General features: G+C 38.8%; 2 protein-coding genes across 2 annotated transcripts; both read left to right on the top strand.

The window, feature by feature from the left end:
- The first annotated feature begins 1,910 nt into the window (after positions 1-1,910).
- On the top strand, positions 1,911-9,007 carry LOC118805616 (lysosomal-associated transmembrane protein 4A). The gene is made up of 7 exons (XM_036566567.1): positions 1,911-2,082; positions 3,766-3,874; positions 4,611-4,687; positions 6,107-6,235; positions 7,113-7,208; positions 7,835-7,924; positions 8,182-9,007. Exons 1-7 carry the CDS (start codon positions 1,984-1,986, stop codon positions 8,254-8,256), a joined length of 675 nt encoding a protein of 224 aa, XP_036422460.1. The 5' UTR covers positions 1,911-1,983; the 3' UTR covers positions 8,257-9,007.
- Positions 9,008-9,595: 588 nt separating this feature from the next.
- matn1 (matrilin 1) lies at positions 9,596-18,227 on the top strand. Its single transcript, XM_036566566.1, has 8 exons — positions 9,596-10,374; positions 12,190-12,539; positions 13,096-13,318; positions 14,067-14,189; positions 15,959-16,363; positions 16,455-16,607; positions 16,700-16,780; positions 17,818-18,227. The coding sequence occupies exons 1-8, from the start codon at positions 10,293-10,295 to the stop codon at positions 17,865-17,867; spliced, it is 1,467 nt and encodes a 488-aa protein (XP_036422459.1). The 5' UTR covers positions 9,596-10,292; the 3' UTR covers positions 17,868-18,227.
- Positions 18,228-18,479: the final 252 nt, after the last annotated feature.

Below are 18,479 nucleotides of genomic sequence, written 5' to 3' on the forward strand. Positions count from 1 at the left end.
CATTTCTTACAATGTTTTAACCCAAAGAATGGATTTGATTTGGCTCAGATGACCCTCAAGATGGGGATATTTTTCAGAAAGGTGCACTGTTAGACATAAGGCAGCATTACAACACTAACTGTAAATATTTGGTTGTGTAGATAAACGGGCATCTCTTTACTTTAGACTGCATTGTGAATTAGCTGCTCGTCCGCAGAATTTAACTGATCAACTGAATCTTACAAGTTTGAGGCTTAGAGAGAGAGAGAGAGAGAGAGGGAGTTCAGCTTATTTAAGAAATAAAGTTGCGGTTGCATGTGGGAGGGTGTGAGATAAATGTGTTCCTGTGTCAAATAACTTCCTGTTCTGTGTTTCAGGGCCATCAGCACTGAGAATGAAGCTCTAGAGTCTGCAGTTTGTTTTTTTGTGTGTTTTGTGTGTGCTTCTTTGCTGTTTTTTGATTGTTGACTGCAGGCTTTATTAAAGTGCCTTTTGCCTTTCAGTTTGGCATCTGTTTTGTGTGTGTGTGTGTGTGTGTTTTTTTTGGTTTGTTTGTTTTTTATGTATACGCATGTTGTGTGTGTCCATAGCCACTGATGGGCCAGCTGAGGATGTACATAAGGCTCAAACTACACATTTTTCACACAAAACCTTTACAGACTTTATAATGGGTTCAGGTAATATTTAAAATGCTGTTTAAAATAAGTGCCTTGAGTATCATCTTGCCACTAGAGGGCTCTGTTTCACCAGGTTGTTTCTTTCAATAAAAAAAATGTGCGAGTGATCTTTCTTGGTCTTATTTCACATTGAAGGGGAGTTCCACCGATTTTTCTAAATTTCTGTGTAATTTAGTTGTTTAGTAAGCAAATGCATTCAAAGTGCATTGATGTGAAATGGTTTACAGTGGTGGTGATAGGAACCAGGGCTCACAATGTCCATACCGCAAATAAAGCCACTTTGTTTACTATCCAAAACGACCAGTGGACCTACATGCGTCTTCCAAGGTTTTATATGCAATATTGATGGTGGTAACAGAGTGATAAAAATGTTATGTCTGGGAACACTTTGCATGTGAATCTCTGGCATAAATGAACTTTAAAAATGTATTTTACCCCATATATGTATTTGAAAACTTCTGTAACATATTATAACAGGTAACATATCAGCAACCATTAAATGTAACGGCTTTCTGTGGGAGCTTTAAGAAAAATGCTTTGAATACCTCGCCCCTATCACTACTGCTGTGAACAATTCTGAATTGGCAAATTTCTCTAGAACTGGTCGCTTCGGATTGAACCTCTCTGAATGACTTGGTTTACTTCTTAATGGTTTAATAATACAACAACTTCAGTGGAATTTCCCTTTTAAATACCTCTCATGTTCCCAGAAATCTGGGTTGCAGACCCATAAACCTACCATGTTCTGTATTGCCATTGTTATTTCATTTTCAGCAAAAAAAATACTGTTGGAACAAAGTTCTTGTGTGTGTACTTATGAATTAGCTGAATTAACTAATTCATGTTGAAAGATTTATTGTAACCCAAGTAGTACAGTTGATTTAAATTAATTTATTTACTGTATTGTTCTCATGAATTTCCTATTTGACTTCAAAGCTTTTTTGTGAATTAAGTTTGCTCAGTAAGTATTTTGAGGTAATTAATATAGGTGTGGAAATGAAACTGAAAATGAAAAAATGTTAAAGTTGAGTTGTTAACAAGACTGGGACTCAAAGTCTTGTCTTAATTGTAGCAAACTTAAGTTTTTTTTCTCTGCACTACAACACAGAAAATGCGATAAGACTATAAGTGTGTCCTCGGGTTCTCAGATGATTGAGCTGTCCATGATACTGTGATGCATTTGCAAAATTGGTCACAGGAAGCTCAGTGCACCACACATGATGTATGTGTGAACCTGTGTGATTATCTGATCACTGCGCATGCAAGTGTCGGCATCAGGAAGTGTTAGTGTGGTTAGTAAGGCTGTGTCTCAGTGTGTGAATTTCAGATGCCGTTTGTAAGCGAAGAAGACAAAGAAATGTCTGGAACACAGTCGCTCTGCTGCCATGTCCACACGGCCACGCGGGTCTCTGCCATCTTCTACCTGGTAATGTTTGACTTCATATGTACACACAGTCATATGTATATATATATATATATATATATATATATAAATGATAAAATATTTGGTATCAGGATCAAGCACATGTATTAGTATGCATATGGGCCTTTATAAGTTACAGTGACAAATTACAAGTAAATTTACGCTAGTGTTTAAGAGTGTGTGACTTTACTGGTCTGCATGTTACTGAACAAGAACATATTGGCCCTTCCTGATTTTATACACTGATCGTTTCTGCTGTACCAGGATCAGTTCAGCTTAGTTTGTGCAGCATTAAAGAGGAAGCCAGAGTGAGTTGTTAGTGTTGAGGCTGGTAGACAGAACTAAGGCTGCAGAGACGCTGGAGTCAGCTTGACCAGTGCGCTGACTGAGTGATAACTGCAGTAGAGAGCTGGGTCGAGTGACAGGAAGCCAGACTCCTGTAGAATGAGAGACACGTACTCATGCGCTGAGTGACAACTGTCTGCTTTGATTCGCATTATTTTCAGGAACAGAAACAACAAAATTCCGATGTGTGCATTTTCAGGATATGAAGAAATAAATAGAGAGAAAAGGGATGGAGAATTTCTAGGAAATTAGCCATTGCATTGACATTTTTTGAAGCCTTGGTCTGACAAGAATCTTTATTGCATAAATATCATGTCCCATATATGGACATGAAGGATTTTGTTCTAAAACACATGAAAGACCACGTGCATGATTTTTTTCCCCAGATATAAGTTGTTAGCAGTGATCTTTACACATATAAGAAATATAAATGCTATATTTGATTAACACCATTTTTTATTGGAAAAATAAAATGCCAGTGTTTCTTCTGATATTCTGATAGGGTAATAAATAGCAGTTTTTCCCTCTCTACTGCAGTAACAGCCTATAGTCTTCTGGGAAGGCTTCACACTAGAAGTTGGAACGTTGCTTTGAAGATTTCATTGCATTCAGCTGTAAGAACATTAGTAAGGTCAGATACAGATGTTGAATGATTAGTTCTGGATCACAAATGTATTAGATCCATCACTCAGGAGAACATCATTCCACTGCTCCACTGTGCAGTGCTAGGGAGGTTTATTGTGTGGTATTTTCTTCTGTTCTAGAGATTATTCTATTTGAAGGACAGTGAAATAGTAATGTATGTTAGAGACGTAAGGGGAGTTTGATTTTTATTTCTTTTCCTTCGGAGGTCAACTTGTTAATAAAGATTCATTGATAACATTGAAGCTATCAACTAAAGTACACAAAAAAGCAATTTGTTAATTTCTTTACTGGATATATATTGAAATATATTAAATCGGAACATTATTTTCAAGATAATAAGAAAGTTTCTCTCCCACACTAATACATGTCTGGGTCAACAGCCTCACAGGAAACACAATCTCACTTAAAATACCTTCAGAAAACTACCCAAGGGAAGGCACTGTGTGTGTGTGTGTGTATGTGTGCGTGAGTGTATGTGAGTTATGTAATTTACACTTTTACAGGCATTTCTGAATGAATCGCTGTTCTACCGCTGTATACCTAGTTCTGTTGGTATTGGCCTACAGCGAGGAATCAAAACACACCTGCTGCCAGAGTACACACACTCAGAGACACAGACCTTTACTCTTATAAATTTCTTCACTCAGTCTCTGTTTCATGCTTGCTCTATGTGTTGTGTGTCTGGGTGTTATCTAGGTGTATAATCTGCTGGTGGCCACGGATCTGACTGTTGGCATAATCCGGAAGACTGACCCGCTCACCATCTCTTACACTGACATGAAACTCGCCAATGGCTATCGTGCCTGTGAGTGTTATGTTATAATACATCATTATCAAACAGATGTCAGCTATATCAAAACTTTATCACTATTATATGTGCTTACCTGTCACTTCTCCCATCACTCCTGAAAGCGTCTGGTACTTATACTACAGTCTTTACTGCTGTACTGTCTGTCTATACTACTTAATAGGGTTAAATTAAACTGAACATCTACTACATACAGTAGTGCAGCAATTATTTTGTTTTTTCCTCTTCAATGTCCCACATATTGTTGCAGGCTAAAATGGCCATTTGGCAGCAGCTTTTCTCAATCTTCCTGAAGAGGGGAGAGTTTGGAACAACTGTAGAAATTTGTGATAATTATGAAGACAATATATTTCTTTACCTTGTTTTATTTTAAATGTAGTTAGTTCCTGATTAAAAACAAGGGAATTAATAGTACAGATATATGTTGTCAGAAATTGTTTTTCTTTTGTAGTGTTTTAAATTCTCGAAGCAAAGTGGTTTCAATATTTCATGTTCTTATGAAACTGCAGTCACATATTCAGTAAAGATGAGACAAATAAGTAAAACAAAGTGGTCTCAATTTTGGTACAACATCCAGTAGCACCATGAGACGATGAACTAGGCCTGGGCAATATCTAAAATTGGCAGAACATTTTCTTATTGTTAAAAAGTTATTGTTTAAAGTATTCTTAATATGTGTGGCAGCATTTACTTGTTTTTTTAAGTTTGTGTCATGTTTTCCATTTCTCTGTAGTTGATATTAGCACCAACTTTATGATGTTGGTTTTGATGTCCTTCTCCAGTGTGCTGGTTCTGTTATCTCACAGGAAGGTAATGTGTTTGTGTCTTTGAGTGTTTGTGTTGCAGTTATGTGTACACTAGCATTTCTTTTCACATTTATATCTGAGACAAATAACAGTAATATTTAGCTGTATTATATAACTCACTTACAGTTATATTTGCTTGTTTAATCTATAATGTCATTATTACTTTTTGGGTAGAAATTTCATTAACAAATGTTTACAAAATACTCACAATGAGACTCTACAGGTGAATAGAGTATTTTTTTTTTGCATTTAAATAAAAGGATATGCAAATGAAATGCCATGTAGTCAAATATCCATACATTTACATTTTTTAAATCACGTTTCTAGCCTTTGGATGATGTTAGAGTTTAATTGTTTATTTCATTATGCAGACACTTCACAGAAAGGATTGCAGAACAGATTATTGAAATGTATTGTTGTTTGATCAAGGAAACACTTGCACTGTTGTGCATTTTTGCATTTTGCAGGTCATTTTGTGGTACTCAAATTAGCTATTGGCAGTTTGTTATGAAATCCTTCTGTAACATCCTTCAGAATAAGATTAGAAATGAACATGTAAAATTTCATGAACGCAGGGATTATAGAAATGCAGGCTTTTGATTTTGTAAGTAGATTTTGAGAAACTATTTTCAAAATGGGCTTTAGATCTGCATTACCCAGTGAGAGCTCAGAAAACATACCATTTTTTGATGTTATTAGTATAATGGAAATGGATGTATTAGATATTCATCTTAGATTCTTTCAGTGATACATGACAAGGTTTTGCCAAGTGTGGTGGAGCTAAAAGACATTAGTGCATGCAAATAGTTCAAGGATGCTGAAATAATAAATATACTTCTGTTCAGTTTTGACATTTTTGTGATTAGAGTTTAAGAAAAGACATGTTATAGATATAAATGATCCTAAAATCTAAAAAAATGATTACTGGGACCAAAATCTTGGTTTCTGCCTGTCTTAACTTAATGAGACTAATGTGTGGTACGTTTATTCTGTTTAAATTGAGCTTAAATATACAATATGTTATGAAACAGCAGCGAGTGATAAGCTTTGGATTTAATCACTCAGACTGTGGGTGTGGGTGTGTGTGTGTGTGTGTGTATGTACACGGAGGCATTTTGTTTCAATCTCTGTTCACCTCCAATGAGTTTGGGCTCCACAGCCGACACCAATATTTACCCAGAATCCTGAGTCTCCAGAAAGAGCGCTTGTTTCAATATTTATGAATGTTGGTGCAACACGGAATCCTAACAGTCTTTCCAAACCACATACACACACATGCCAGCTTTACTACCTTTTAGACCCATGAGACTGTACATGAACAGTGTAATCAAAAACCCATTTTCATATGCAGACGATCCTCCCTTGTGTACATGAATGTGAGAATGTGAGTAACTTTGTGTGTCTCTGTGCGTTTGTGTGATAGGGGCCGGTGTGTGTTGTGCCGTTTGTGTTGTTCATGTTTCTGGATGTGGCTCTGAGTCTCCTCTCACTGTTTGCTGCTCCATGGGGTCTGCCTGGAACCCCCACATACCGAGATGCCCTTCGACTGGCCGTGAGAAACACACACGCACAATACCACATTTACTCTCTTGAATATATACAACTAAACTGTGGACTTTAACTGAGAGAAGCCATAGTTTTCATCAGTTTTTCAATTAGAACTATCTTGTATTTCACACAGTATGTAATGTAACGTAAATAATTAACATAAGTAATTACTATTTGGCATGTGTGTACTCAAAAAAATATGGTGATATTAAAGGGCCCATATATATTTTTTATACCATTTTCCAACCTCCCTTTATTCCTTAGTTTTAAACGGGATGTTTTTGTTACTTTGCCTTTATAACTGTCATATGTAAATGATCTCTGTAATGATTGGCTGCCTTGGATTGTGCCTCATTCGAAAAACAATCCAGGCTGAGACAGTCCTTATAACTTTGGGAGTCAGTGGGTGGAACCAAATTAATGTAGGCTGAATAGGCAGATTTATGTAAATTAGGTAGTGGGTTTTTTGACATAACAAAAACGGAATTCAAAACAGGCTGTTTTGTGCAACTATGTTTCCACATACAGACTGTGTGGTACATTTTGGAGCTTTTTACCATTTTTACATACTACCGACTCTTATTTAAAAAAAAAAAATGAGGAATGTTTAGTTTTCCATGATTTGGGCCCTTTAAGGTTACAAAGTCAATATTTGCTCATTCTGCTCTATTTAACAACAGAAATGTGTGGCATCATTAAATTAAGTTCAAGCTATGTTTTAATATTTTTATAGCAAACTGTAAGTAGTGCACATGCCATTCTTCCTAACTGTCGACAGTCAGCATTAGACTTTCACTTTAGTGAATCTGACTCATCAGCATGCTGACACTAACTCCCAGGTTAATGTTAAACCCCAGTCCAATATGTTTTCGTCTTTACAGTTGAACCTTAAAGGAGGTGCCAAGCTGGAGGTGGAGGAGTTAAGCCAAGTCACCATGATATTTGGAGTACTCTTTGTGTTGTACATAATGCTGAAGGTCTGTGTGTGTGTATGTTTATATGTGTGTGTGTTTGTGTCTAGGTTTGTGTGTAGGTTTGTGTGTAGGTTGTGTGTACACATGCTTTTTTCCCCTATTTGCCTGTTTATGTACCTGTAACCATTTCAGAGTTAATAGACGGTTTACCATAAATAATACCACATCCCCCACAGACCCTTCCTTTCATTTTCACGCTAAAAATGTTCTCGGATTCTCTGAGAAGCTGTTTGTTAGTTACCAAAAATGGTCCGGAAGAATCTCTCTCTCTCTCTCTCTCTCTCTCTCTCTCTCTCTCTCTCTCTCTCTCTCTCTCTCTCTCTCTCTGTGTGTCTGTCCTGTTGGTGGGTGTCAGGGTCTTTTTAGCTGTGTGAAAACAGAAGAATGTGGTGAAAGAAGGGGGTGAGGTTGAGACCAAATATAGAGTTATTCATAAAAAAAGGAACTTTCTTCTTCTCTCTATAAATATAATTAAAGAGGATGAGAAATTTGCCTGCCTTCTATAGAGCCTGTGTGTGTCTGTGTCTGTCCACCTTTATGCCACCTGTGAGTTAAGGGTATGTTGTGTTTCTGCATGCTGGCTGTTTTACCGGGCTGTATGTTGATTTGTGTTTTTGTATGATGCGTAGGTGTACATGCTTCAGGTGTCAATGCGTTCTTTCTATGCACTGAGGGAAAACTGGACGCCATCGCAGCCCCCTGCAGAGAACAGTGTGAGGGTGCGTTTTTTCTTTATATATTCAACTTTGAGTCCCAGCCTCACACTAACTACCTGATGAGAAACTGACTGAAGTAATACTAAATACATTTGATATCCTGTCTGTACATCCTTGTAATCTACAATTACTTCTGCCTCTCATAGCATCATAAGTAAATATAGATCAGTTGTTTTTATATAAGTAAACAATTAATTTATACTGTTTTAGTTTTATGCTATGTGTCTTGTATTACCGGATGCTGTGTTTTTGACTGACAGGTTAAACTGCCCTCCTATGATGAGGCTCTGAAGATGAAAGCTGATTCCCTGCCTCCTGCCTATCAAGAGCCTTAAAGCACAAAAGGACCGCACACTGGTGGCTTCCATGCACGTCCACACTTATTTGCTTAGCACTATACATAGCACACGGTTCTGCACATATTCATATATCTATACACAGGTGTACAGAGAGGGGAAAAAGTCACATAAAACGTATTGTGCATGTGCTCAATATTGATGCACTGTTTTTTTTTATATGATTTAAACCACTGTAATGGCTGTTTACAACACTGTTCTTTGAGACAAATGCACATGATGAGTATCTGGCAGTACAATTGAATAGAAAATTGTGTACAATGTAGTACACAAGTAGTGTGATTTAAGGATTTGAATTCCATATTCAGTTCACTTTAAGCTAAATAAGATTTATTTTCAGCTTTTATTGAAATTTCATGTGAAAAAATTAATGTAGAAGCAGTGTTGTTTCTCAAAAGCTATTTATGTAAGCTTTAAAACATATCTTAACCAGTTGAATGTAAAACCTTTGCTGTCATGATGCTACATACCAAATGTAAGGGAATTTTCCAGCATTCAGTAGTGGATGGAAGGAGGGGGGTTAAAGAAAACAGAAATCAGGCTTTGAAAAATTGAAAGTATGAGTTATGTAATATATAAGCAAACACACACAAACACATTTACATAGGCAAACAGAAAACCTCCGGGAAATTCTTCAAATTTAGTTTGATGGTTTGTTTTTCTGGGCATTTTTAGGTGTTTGTTTTGTGCATATTGGCAGATAAAGCAAAAATAAATGTGTGAAAAATGATGTGACTCTATTTTCTGTCTGTGTGTGTGTGTGTGTTGTAACTAGCAGAAGAAGAACCTGACCTAAGACAGCCTGAAATGCTTATGTTCCTGTGATTGTTTTTGTGTGTGTGTGTGTGTGTGTGTGCACATACATTTGTTTGCATTTAGCCCTTTGTGAGGACCAGATGTCCTCATTATGATAGGAAAACATGGTCATTTAGTACATGAGGACAATTGGACAGTCATCAAAATATTTTTTTTTTTGAAAAATAAAAAATACAAGAGCCAAATGATTGTCTTCCGGTTTAAGTGTAGGCCTGGCATTAGCCATAGTATTTCAAATAATGTGTTTGTGTGTACGTTGTGTGTTTACATTTTACATTTGTGAGAACTACATGTTCTCATGATAAAACAGGAAGGACAGTTTCGTATGTGAGGCCATTGGGCTGTTCTTTGCAAGACCGCAGGCTGTTTTTCTCACTGTAGGCCTATATACATTTAAGCTTTCATTCAGTTTTTGGCCATTTGACTGAGTGTACACAGGCTACCTGTGTATCAGCAGCGAGCACTTCTAAAAGAACCCATTGACTCACTACAAACACACCTTTAGTCTGTCTATACAAATCATATACATCAAGTCAAAGTACTGTTACATACATACGCATAGTGAATCCTTAACGAGATCTCCACTATTTCCTAGAAGTTCTCCAGGCTCCTTTGCGCTGACGTGCATGTGAGCACACAGCCATATACATACATACACTTGCAGTGAGATGCAGAGGGCACTATGTGGCATATGCAGTGTGCACATACCCACTTACAAGCTGGAACAGGGCTAGCTGTGTTAGCAGAGCACTCATGCTTCCCGCACACTTCCTGCACATAAATTCCCGTGTGTGTGTGAGATTAATTTGAGAGGAAAACCAGCTAGAAAAGAGAGATTCATCTAAATGTTTATTCGAGTCCAGCCCCAACTTGAAGGCCCCTCCCAGGCCCCAAACGAACCTGGTCCACCTTATGCACACGCACACATATACTTACACACACTGCACAGATCAAGGTGTGTTTGTCTTTCCTATCCAAACTTCTATCCAAAATTTTTTTTGGAGCAGGTATTTCCCCCTCCTCCCTGACAAACTATACACACACACACCTTATGGAGACAGGTCCGAGAGGGGACGTCTCTGAACCTACTGTGTGTGTGTGTGTGTGTGAGTGTATTGATAACCTGAGGGTCTCTCTGTGTGTGAATCAGTCTGTGTCTGGTAGCCGAGCCTGTCGTTAGGACTCCCGCTGCATTCAGGATGGCGTTGCTGGCGTTTGTGATGCTGCTCTGCATCGTGGGAACACAAGCCACTGTAGACTTCAGAAATGCTGCTGCTATGGGTGAGCAAAGAAATAGCACCTCTCATACCTCTTCTGTGACTGATCTACAGAAAGTGTCACTAGTCTTAGCCACAAAAGACCAGTGTGGCTGCAGATTTTTTTCCAACCAAGCAGGAGCACAACTCAGATAACTTATCAACACTTAAACCAACTGATTAAAACGGTGGAAACAGATGTGCTTCTGCTAGATTGGAATGAAAACCTGCAGCCACACCAGCCCTTAGTGGATAGGACTGGTGACCTCTGATCTGTAGCATCAGACTAATAGGCTTTGGTTCAGCAATGAGGGGATGAACACTGAGTGCGGACCTACATCTGATTCACTCAACATCATCACCAGGACCGATTTACTGATTAATCACTCTAGAAAGGGATATTTTAATTCTGTGTGTTATACTGATTGTGTGCTGAGGTATTTTCCCTTTTTTGGCACTTATGTTCTAATTTAAAGCTGAGTGAGTGCAATGGAATGAGTGCAACTGATAAATTGACTCATACTATCTTTCTGCTTCACCACTGTGAATTTGATTGTGATTTTTGACCTTGCCGCAGTGTTTCTCTGTGGTTATTCTAAGAGATTTAATACTGTTTAATGCTGTTAACTGTTAGCGTATATATATACATATATATATATATATATATATATATATATATATATATATACACACATACATGAGCTGAATAGATGTGAGCTGAATATGTTAATTATATGAATCGAATCATATGTGAAAGCAAGCAGAATCTAAATTGACTCTGACACAGCCAGAGGAGCAGCTGCAGCGTTCTTTCAGTGGAAGAAGGCTTGAAGAAATTTGTTCACTTCATTGCTACAGTTACATACAAAGAAGTCCTTCACTCTGTGAGTGTGTGTGTGTGTAGGTATGTATATGCATGTGTGTATGTGTGTCTACGTGCAAATATCTGTGGGTGAATGTCTAATCAATGGGTGTTATTATGAGCCGTGCCAACACTGTACGTTTATTGAGCTACCTGCAGACTTTACACTCAGTCTCACCCCACCAAACCCTCCAGCCCCCACCCAGTATCAGCACTATCGTTTTACCCTGAACTCACACAGCTAGTCACAGCTATCTTAAGTGAATAAACCTTCAGTCAAAACTGAAAAGGAACACCGTGAGTGAATTAGAGCAGTGTTATTTTCTTGTACTTTGCTTAATCAACTCCATGTTTTATTTGAAACAAAACCTTCCAATTTACAAGATGTAAATTTAGGTCTCTTGAGCTTCAAGTCTGGGAAAATTCAGAATATGCCATAGGATGTAAGATACACTTATCTTTCATTTGGTTAAGAAAGCCAGCTGGTCACTGGCTAGAGTGAATCCGCACCAAACATAGGACATTTTTCTTGCATCCGAAGAGTAACTTATGGAACGTTATAATCAATTATAATTTATTATAATAATATTCAGTAAAATATGTGCTGTGTTTTTTTTCAGACCTATCCATACCTACTACTTTGTAAATAGTACTTGGTCTATTTCCTCCAATCTCAGTTGGGTATCCAGTATAGTTCCAAATTATTCCAAATTAATTGAACTGAATTAAATACTCATAGCGAGGTCTCCTACTAGGTAGTGTGTAGTTTTTCATTTTCTTTTCATGCCATCTTAATGTGTTTGCCCCTTTAATTCAACATACTACCACAACCACATAATTTACATATTAGTTTCATTGTAGATAAATATTAAAATGAGTAATAAGCCTAGCGTTCAAGGGGTTAAGTTATACATTCTGCAAGACTAAGCTCATTTCTTCTGACTCTTTCCATCTCTGTTTCACTCCCTCTGTCTTTAGCTGCAGGGCTGTGCAATACCAAGCCCATTGACCTGGTGTTCATCATCGACAGCTCTCGGAGTGTGCGGCCCTCTGAGTTCGAGCAGGTCAAGGTCTTCCTCACCAAAGTCATAGAAGGTTTGAATGTGGGGCCTGATGCTACACGCGTGGGTGTGGTGAACTACGCCAGCCGGGTGAAGAACGAGGTGTCTCTGAAGTCCCACAAGACAAAGGCTGGCCTGATCAAGGCCGTGTCAAAGATTGAGCCGCTGTCTTCTGGCACCATGACCGGCCTGGCCATTCAGTTTGCTATGAACGTGGCCTTCAGCGAGGGAGAGGGGGCACGCACCAAATCCCCAGATATCAGCAAGGTCAGATATACCATCTAGAGGATAAGGAAGGAATTACAGTGTATTAACACCATTATTTGTGGTCTCAAAGGTACTTACTAGTGCAGACCTATACTTGTGCCCCATCAGTATAATTCATCATAATCAGCTCTAAAGCTCTCCTATAGTATATATATATTACATCACTTATTTGGTACCCATCACAGAGCTCTTAATCAGACTATATAAATAGTACTACATTTCTATATCACCTGATATTCATGTATCTCTTACTATGATTTGCTAGATTAATGTACTTACTAGTTAATCTACTCAGTTCTGTTTTGTACTAAACATTTCACTGTCTGTATTATAGTGTGCATTTATTGGATTGTATTTGTTGCTGGGCTTTGAGTCTAGTTTTTTACTGTTGTGTAGCATAGTGTGCTACATTTAGTCCATGTCTTGTGTTGTGTGGTCCTGTAAATCCTGGCCCTGAATGACATGTCACACCAAAGCCCTATAAGACCATCTGCTTGTTCCACCATATGTTTGCAAATGGATGGGTTGACACAAAGTTCTTCTTGACTCTTCACAGGTGGCTATCATTGTTACGGATGGCCGGCCACAGGATAACGTGCGTGACATTGCAGCAAGAGCACGGGAGTCAGGCATTGAGATTTTTGCTATTGGTGTGGGCCGGGTGGACATGAACACGCTGAAGCAGATGGCCAGCGAGCCTCTGGAGGAGCACACGGACTACGTGGAGAGCTACAGTCTCATCGAGAAGCTCACCAAGAAGTTCCAGGAGGCATTCTGTGGTGAGTAGAAGTAGGAGGAGAAAGTAGGGGTAATGAAAGGAGGGTTAAAGGAACGGACACCTCAGGAAAGACTGCCATCATCAAATTTCTTTGTCATCAGTGTCGAAAGTTAATGTGTAGCCTAGAGAGTCTGTAGTGGGCATGGGGGTTTCTGGGGGCATGCAGTCTTTTAGTGTTCTTTTCTGCCCCACCCCCAGGAGGCAGCACTGTGCATCTCTTGTGGGGCGGGGGAGTAAAGCAGTGATGTGAATGCAGATACTGTAGGACAGTGGTTCTCAACATTTGAAATGGGATTAACTCAAAGTTACTGAAAGATACAAATCATTACTGTTGCAAGATGTTAACTTTACAGGAGAAGGTAAAACATTTTTAGCTTCATGCATGCTAGTGTATCTGAAAGCCTTGCTTTTCAAAATTCTCATTGGACCAGCAATCATGAAATATTCACAAATTTGAGAACCACTGCTGTAGCAAACTTGCATTGGAGCAACAGGCACCTGAAACCACATTATAACCCACCAAAATAATCTGCAAACCCTCAAGTGCCTGGTCCTCTGATATATTCCAGTCTGTTTTAAAGATTTGCTGTTTTCACGTGTAGCATTTTGTGAGGGCGCAGCAAATCATTAAAATGTGACACACATATTTACTCTTCCATTCTCTCCTCACATAGTTTTATTCTTTCCCTTCTAACTCACCCCATCTACCATCCTGTGTATGTGTTTGCATGATACCCACGGCGGCACAGTGTCCGACCTGTGCGCGACAGGTGATCATGACTGTGAGCAAATTTGCATCAGCGTGCCTGGATCGTTCAAGTGTGCCTGCAGGGAGGGCCACACACTCAAGGCAGATGGTCGTACCTGCAGTGGTGAGTATGTGGGTGCTTTGGGTAAATGTCTGTATGAAATACTTGAATAAGTGTGCATCCTTCAAGCATGGTCACAAACCTGCACATCATTCCCACTTGCACTCTTCAGTTTACTTAAATTTATAGTAAAATAAAGAAATAAAAACAAAAAACATCTGAGAATGGATCAAAGCATACTTTAAGTGTCTGCAGTGAGGAACTATTTAAAAATTGGAAATGAAAATGATCTAACAGACACATGTAATATCTGCACTGACAGTGCTTTGAATGTGCTTAAGAATGTGGTTAAGCTAGCCGTCTTTCATCAAAACAAAGTCAAATTAGCTACATGCAAAATCTGAGTGCACTTCTATTATACACTTAGCAGTAACAGTGCATTGAAAGCAGAGAGAAAGGAATAGGTTACTTTGTGTGTATTAGACATATGAAAGTCTCCAAGACTTCATAAAATGGTCATTACATAACGTAGTTAATGGCTCCATATCATGGAAAAACAAATATACAGTTTGAGTTTGATTGTGTAGGTAAACGTTGCTGAAGTTTTAAATGTACCCTTCATTCCTCAGTCCATACAGTCCATACATGGAAATTAAGCTGCAAAAACAGCCCATTTTTCATTGTTTTTGTGATGTAATACATCTACCTACCACTTACTATATAGGTGCACTTTGTAGTTCTACAATTACAGACTGTAGTCCATCTGTTTCTCTGCATACTTTGTTAGCCCCCTTTTACCCTGTTCTTCAGTGGTCAGGACTCCCATGGACCCTCACAGAGCAGGTACTATTTGGGTGGTGGGTCATTCTCAGAAATGCAGTAACACTGATGTGGTGGTGGTGTGTTAGTTTGTGTTGCGCTGGTCTGAGTGGATCAGACACAGCAGTGCTGCTGGAGTTTTTAAACACCTCAGTGTCACTGCTGGAGAGAGAATAGTCCACCAACCAAAAATATCCAGCCAACAGTGTCTTGTGGGCAGCGTCCTGTGACCACTAATGAAGGACTAGAGGATGACCAATACAAACTGTGCAGCAGCTATCGTCTCTGACTTTACATCTACAAGGTGGACTGACAAGGTAGGAGTGTTTAATCCACTTGTACCAGCACAACACACACTAACACACCACAACCACATCAGTGTTACTGCAGTGCTGAGAATGATCCACCACCCAAATAGTACCTGCTCTGTGAGGGTCCATGAGGGTCCTGACCACTGAAGAACAGGGTAAAAGGGGGCTAACAAAGTATGCAGAGAAGCAGATGGACTACACTCTGTAATTGTAGAACTACAAAGTGCACCTATATAGTAAGTGGAGCTGAAAAAATGGACAATGAGCGTAGTAACAAGGAGGTGGTCATAATGTTATAGCATATAAAAAAGTATCTCCAAAAAGGTAACTTTACAGTAGAAAGGAAGAACATTCTTTACTTTTACTGTAAGTCAATGTAAAGATATTTTGTCTAAGCAAATTATTTTGGTCTGTTTATCATGAATTTTTCACACAGTGTAAAAAACAGCTGTTGTGCTGAAATGATGTAGAAAGAAATCTTTGAAAAATCAAATTGTTTTTCTTTTTTTTGGATTTCGATGACATCTTACCTAAATTGGACTGGTTTTGCTAGACTAAGTTAGACTAATAGTGGAAGTGTGCACTGTGCAGCTGTATTATCTACGATGGGGATATCAGATCAAGAAAATTTTGATCGCTGCAAAATTATTAGGTGACAGCTGAAGATAGCCAATCACAAACTTGCTCTTCTCCCTGTCTCAGCCTGCAGTGATGCTACCACAGATGTAGTCTTCCTGATAGATGGCTCGAAGAGCGTGAGGCCTGAGAACTTTGAGCTGGTGAAGAAGTTTATCAATCAGATTATAGACAAGCTGGACGTGTCAGACAGGGGAACACACGTGGGCCTGGTGCAGTACTCTAGTGCTGTAAAGCAGGAGTTCCCTCTCGGACGCTACACCACCAAGAAAGACCTGAAGGAAGCGGTAAAGAAGATGGACTACATGGAGCGTGGGACCATGACTGGCCAGGCTCTCCGATTCCTGCTGGACAACAGCTTCACACCCGGTCAGGGCGCCAGGCCAGGAGTGGCTAAGGTGGGCATTGTCTTCACCGATGGTCGATCACAGGACTACATTGGAGATGCAGCAAGAAAGGCCAAGGAAAATGGTAAATGGGCTGCACGCTCAGATTAGTATGGGACACAAGAGCTTAGTGAGAGTTTGTAAGAAAACCTTACATGTTTTGGTTTGTATTTTAGGCTTCAATATGTATGCTGTGGGAGTAGGAAATGCTGTTGAGGACGAGTTGAAAGAGATTGCATCTGAACCAGTTGGTGATCATTACTTCTATACTGCCGACTTCAAAACCATGAACCAGATCGCCAAGAAGCTGCAAATCAATACTTGTCCAGGTATAATGGCTACAACAGCAAAATCCAGAAAACACAAATGCCTTGACATTCTTGACATACACTCATTGCTCTCATTGATCTCGTGCTTGCAGTGGAGGACCCCTGTGAATGTGATTCTATTACTAAGTTCCAGAAGAAAGTGGAGGAGGCACTACAGGCATTAACAAAGAAATATATCCTTTTCTCACATGTATGTTATATAGTTTTAGGCTTTAAGGAGGTAAGTATGTGAATGTGGATAAATCAAGGATCTGTCTGTCCTGGAGAGCCCGAGTCCAGCATGATTTGGAGATTTCCCTGCTCAGACTGATGAAATCAGAGTTGGGACATTACAGAATTTGATTACATATACATAATACGGAAGTATCTGTATCCAGTCCATGTTTTTGAACAGGCAGTTGTTAGAATACAGTTGCTTTTTACATTTTTAGAACAATTCATGCTCATCTTGCATTTACCTGCATTTAACTAATTATTAAATTTACCTTAATTTTCCCAAACCCTACACCTTGATCCCAAACCTTAACCACAATCCAAAACCTAAACCTAACCCACACCTTGGTCATAATTCTAAATCTGGTACTAAACCTAACCCTATTAACCATTAACTGACTTTCAACAAACAGTTTGTTAATAAATTGAACATCTATAGATAATCTATTGGGGGTCATCCAAAGAAAGTAGACCAAACAAAATACACAGTCATTAAAAGAAACATTCTAAATGTTTACTTTAAAATCAGTGCACAAATAAATACAAATTAGTTCATATTAGCATATAAATGAAATTAAGAAAACCTATAAGGAACAGTTTGAATTAAGTTAAACTGACAACAACAGAGTTTTTCCCATATGTCTTATTCCAGTGTATTCTAAATGTATTCTGAGTATGTTACTGTTTTGTGTATTGTAATGAAATATGTTAATGAATACATATAGGATACTGTATTCAGTATTCAGCCATCAATACTTTTTCACTACTTATTCTGCCTGACTCTGGACGCAACTCATCAGTAAATGATCAGGTGTGGCAGAGCAGGGAAATTACTAAACTGTGCTGGACTGCAGCCTTCAAAGACCTGAGCTGAGGACCCCTGGAGTGAATAATGCAACCAAATAGTAGATTTAAATACATTAGATATTAGACATGTTTTGAAATGGACTGTACAGTACTGAAAAGTTTCACAGCGTTTCCTTGACGACTGTATCACTGGAGGGCGTAACAAAGAGGATCACTGCTCTGGAGAACAAGATTGTTTGAGGGAGCATCACCTTTTCTTACAACCCCACCCCTCGCACCTTTTGTAAAATACCCCTCAGTCACCTCCTGTGACTTCTGACCTCTTTGCTTTCTTTTCCCTTTTGCTTTCATCACTAAATTCCACAGGGATGAAGCACTGATCTGATCATGACTCTGACATACCTGATTTCACCATTACAGGAAAGGGAAGATATGTGTGAGCATTGAATAGCCTTTCCTTTGAGACCCTATGTGCATTAAAAGAAACATAAGAACAATTAGGAGTCCTTGCAGGAAGCATACTGTAAGTCTTTAAAAGTTCTCAATGAAAGTGCATATATGTTAAGGGTGCGCTCTACCAGTTTGTACCTTCTGTAGTGAGTTGGGAAATGGCAGCCAGTGGAGATTTCCCTTTTTGCCCCATCTTCTCTTATTCCATCTGTCTGTAAACTTCCTTCACCTTAACTTGTGCCCAAACAAAATCTATCTTTTATTTTATATGAGGAATATATATATAAGGTTAATTTAATACAAGATTGGACTTGAAACACTTGTGTGGTTTATTTTCTGAAATAAAATATTCCAGGAGGTATTAAACACACACACATATACACATTCACACATGCATGTACA

The sequence above is a fragment of the Colossoma macropomum genome, unplaced genomic scaffold (assembly GCF_904425465.1).
Source record: "Colossoma macropomum unplaced genomic scaffold, Colossoma_macropomum, whole genome shotgun sequence".
Taxonomy (NCBI): domain Eukaryota; kingdom Metazoa; phylum Chordata; class Actinopteri; order Characiformes; family Serrasalmidae; genus Colossoma; species Colossoma macropomum.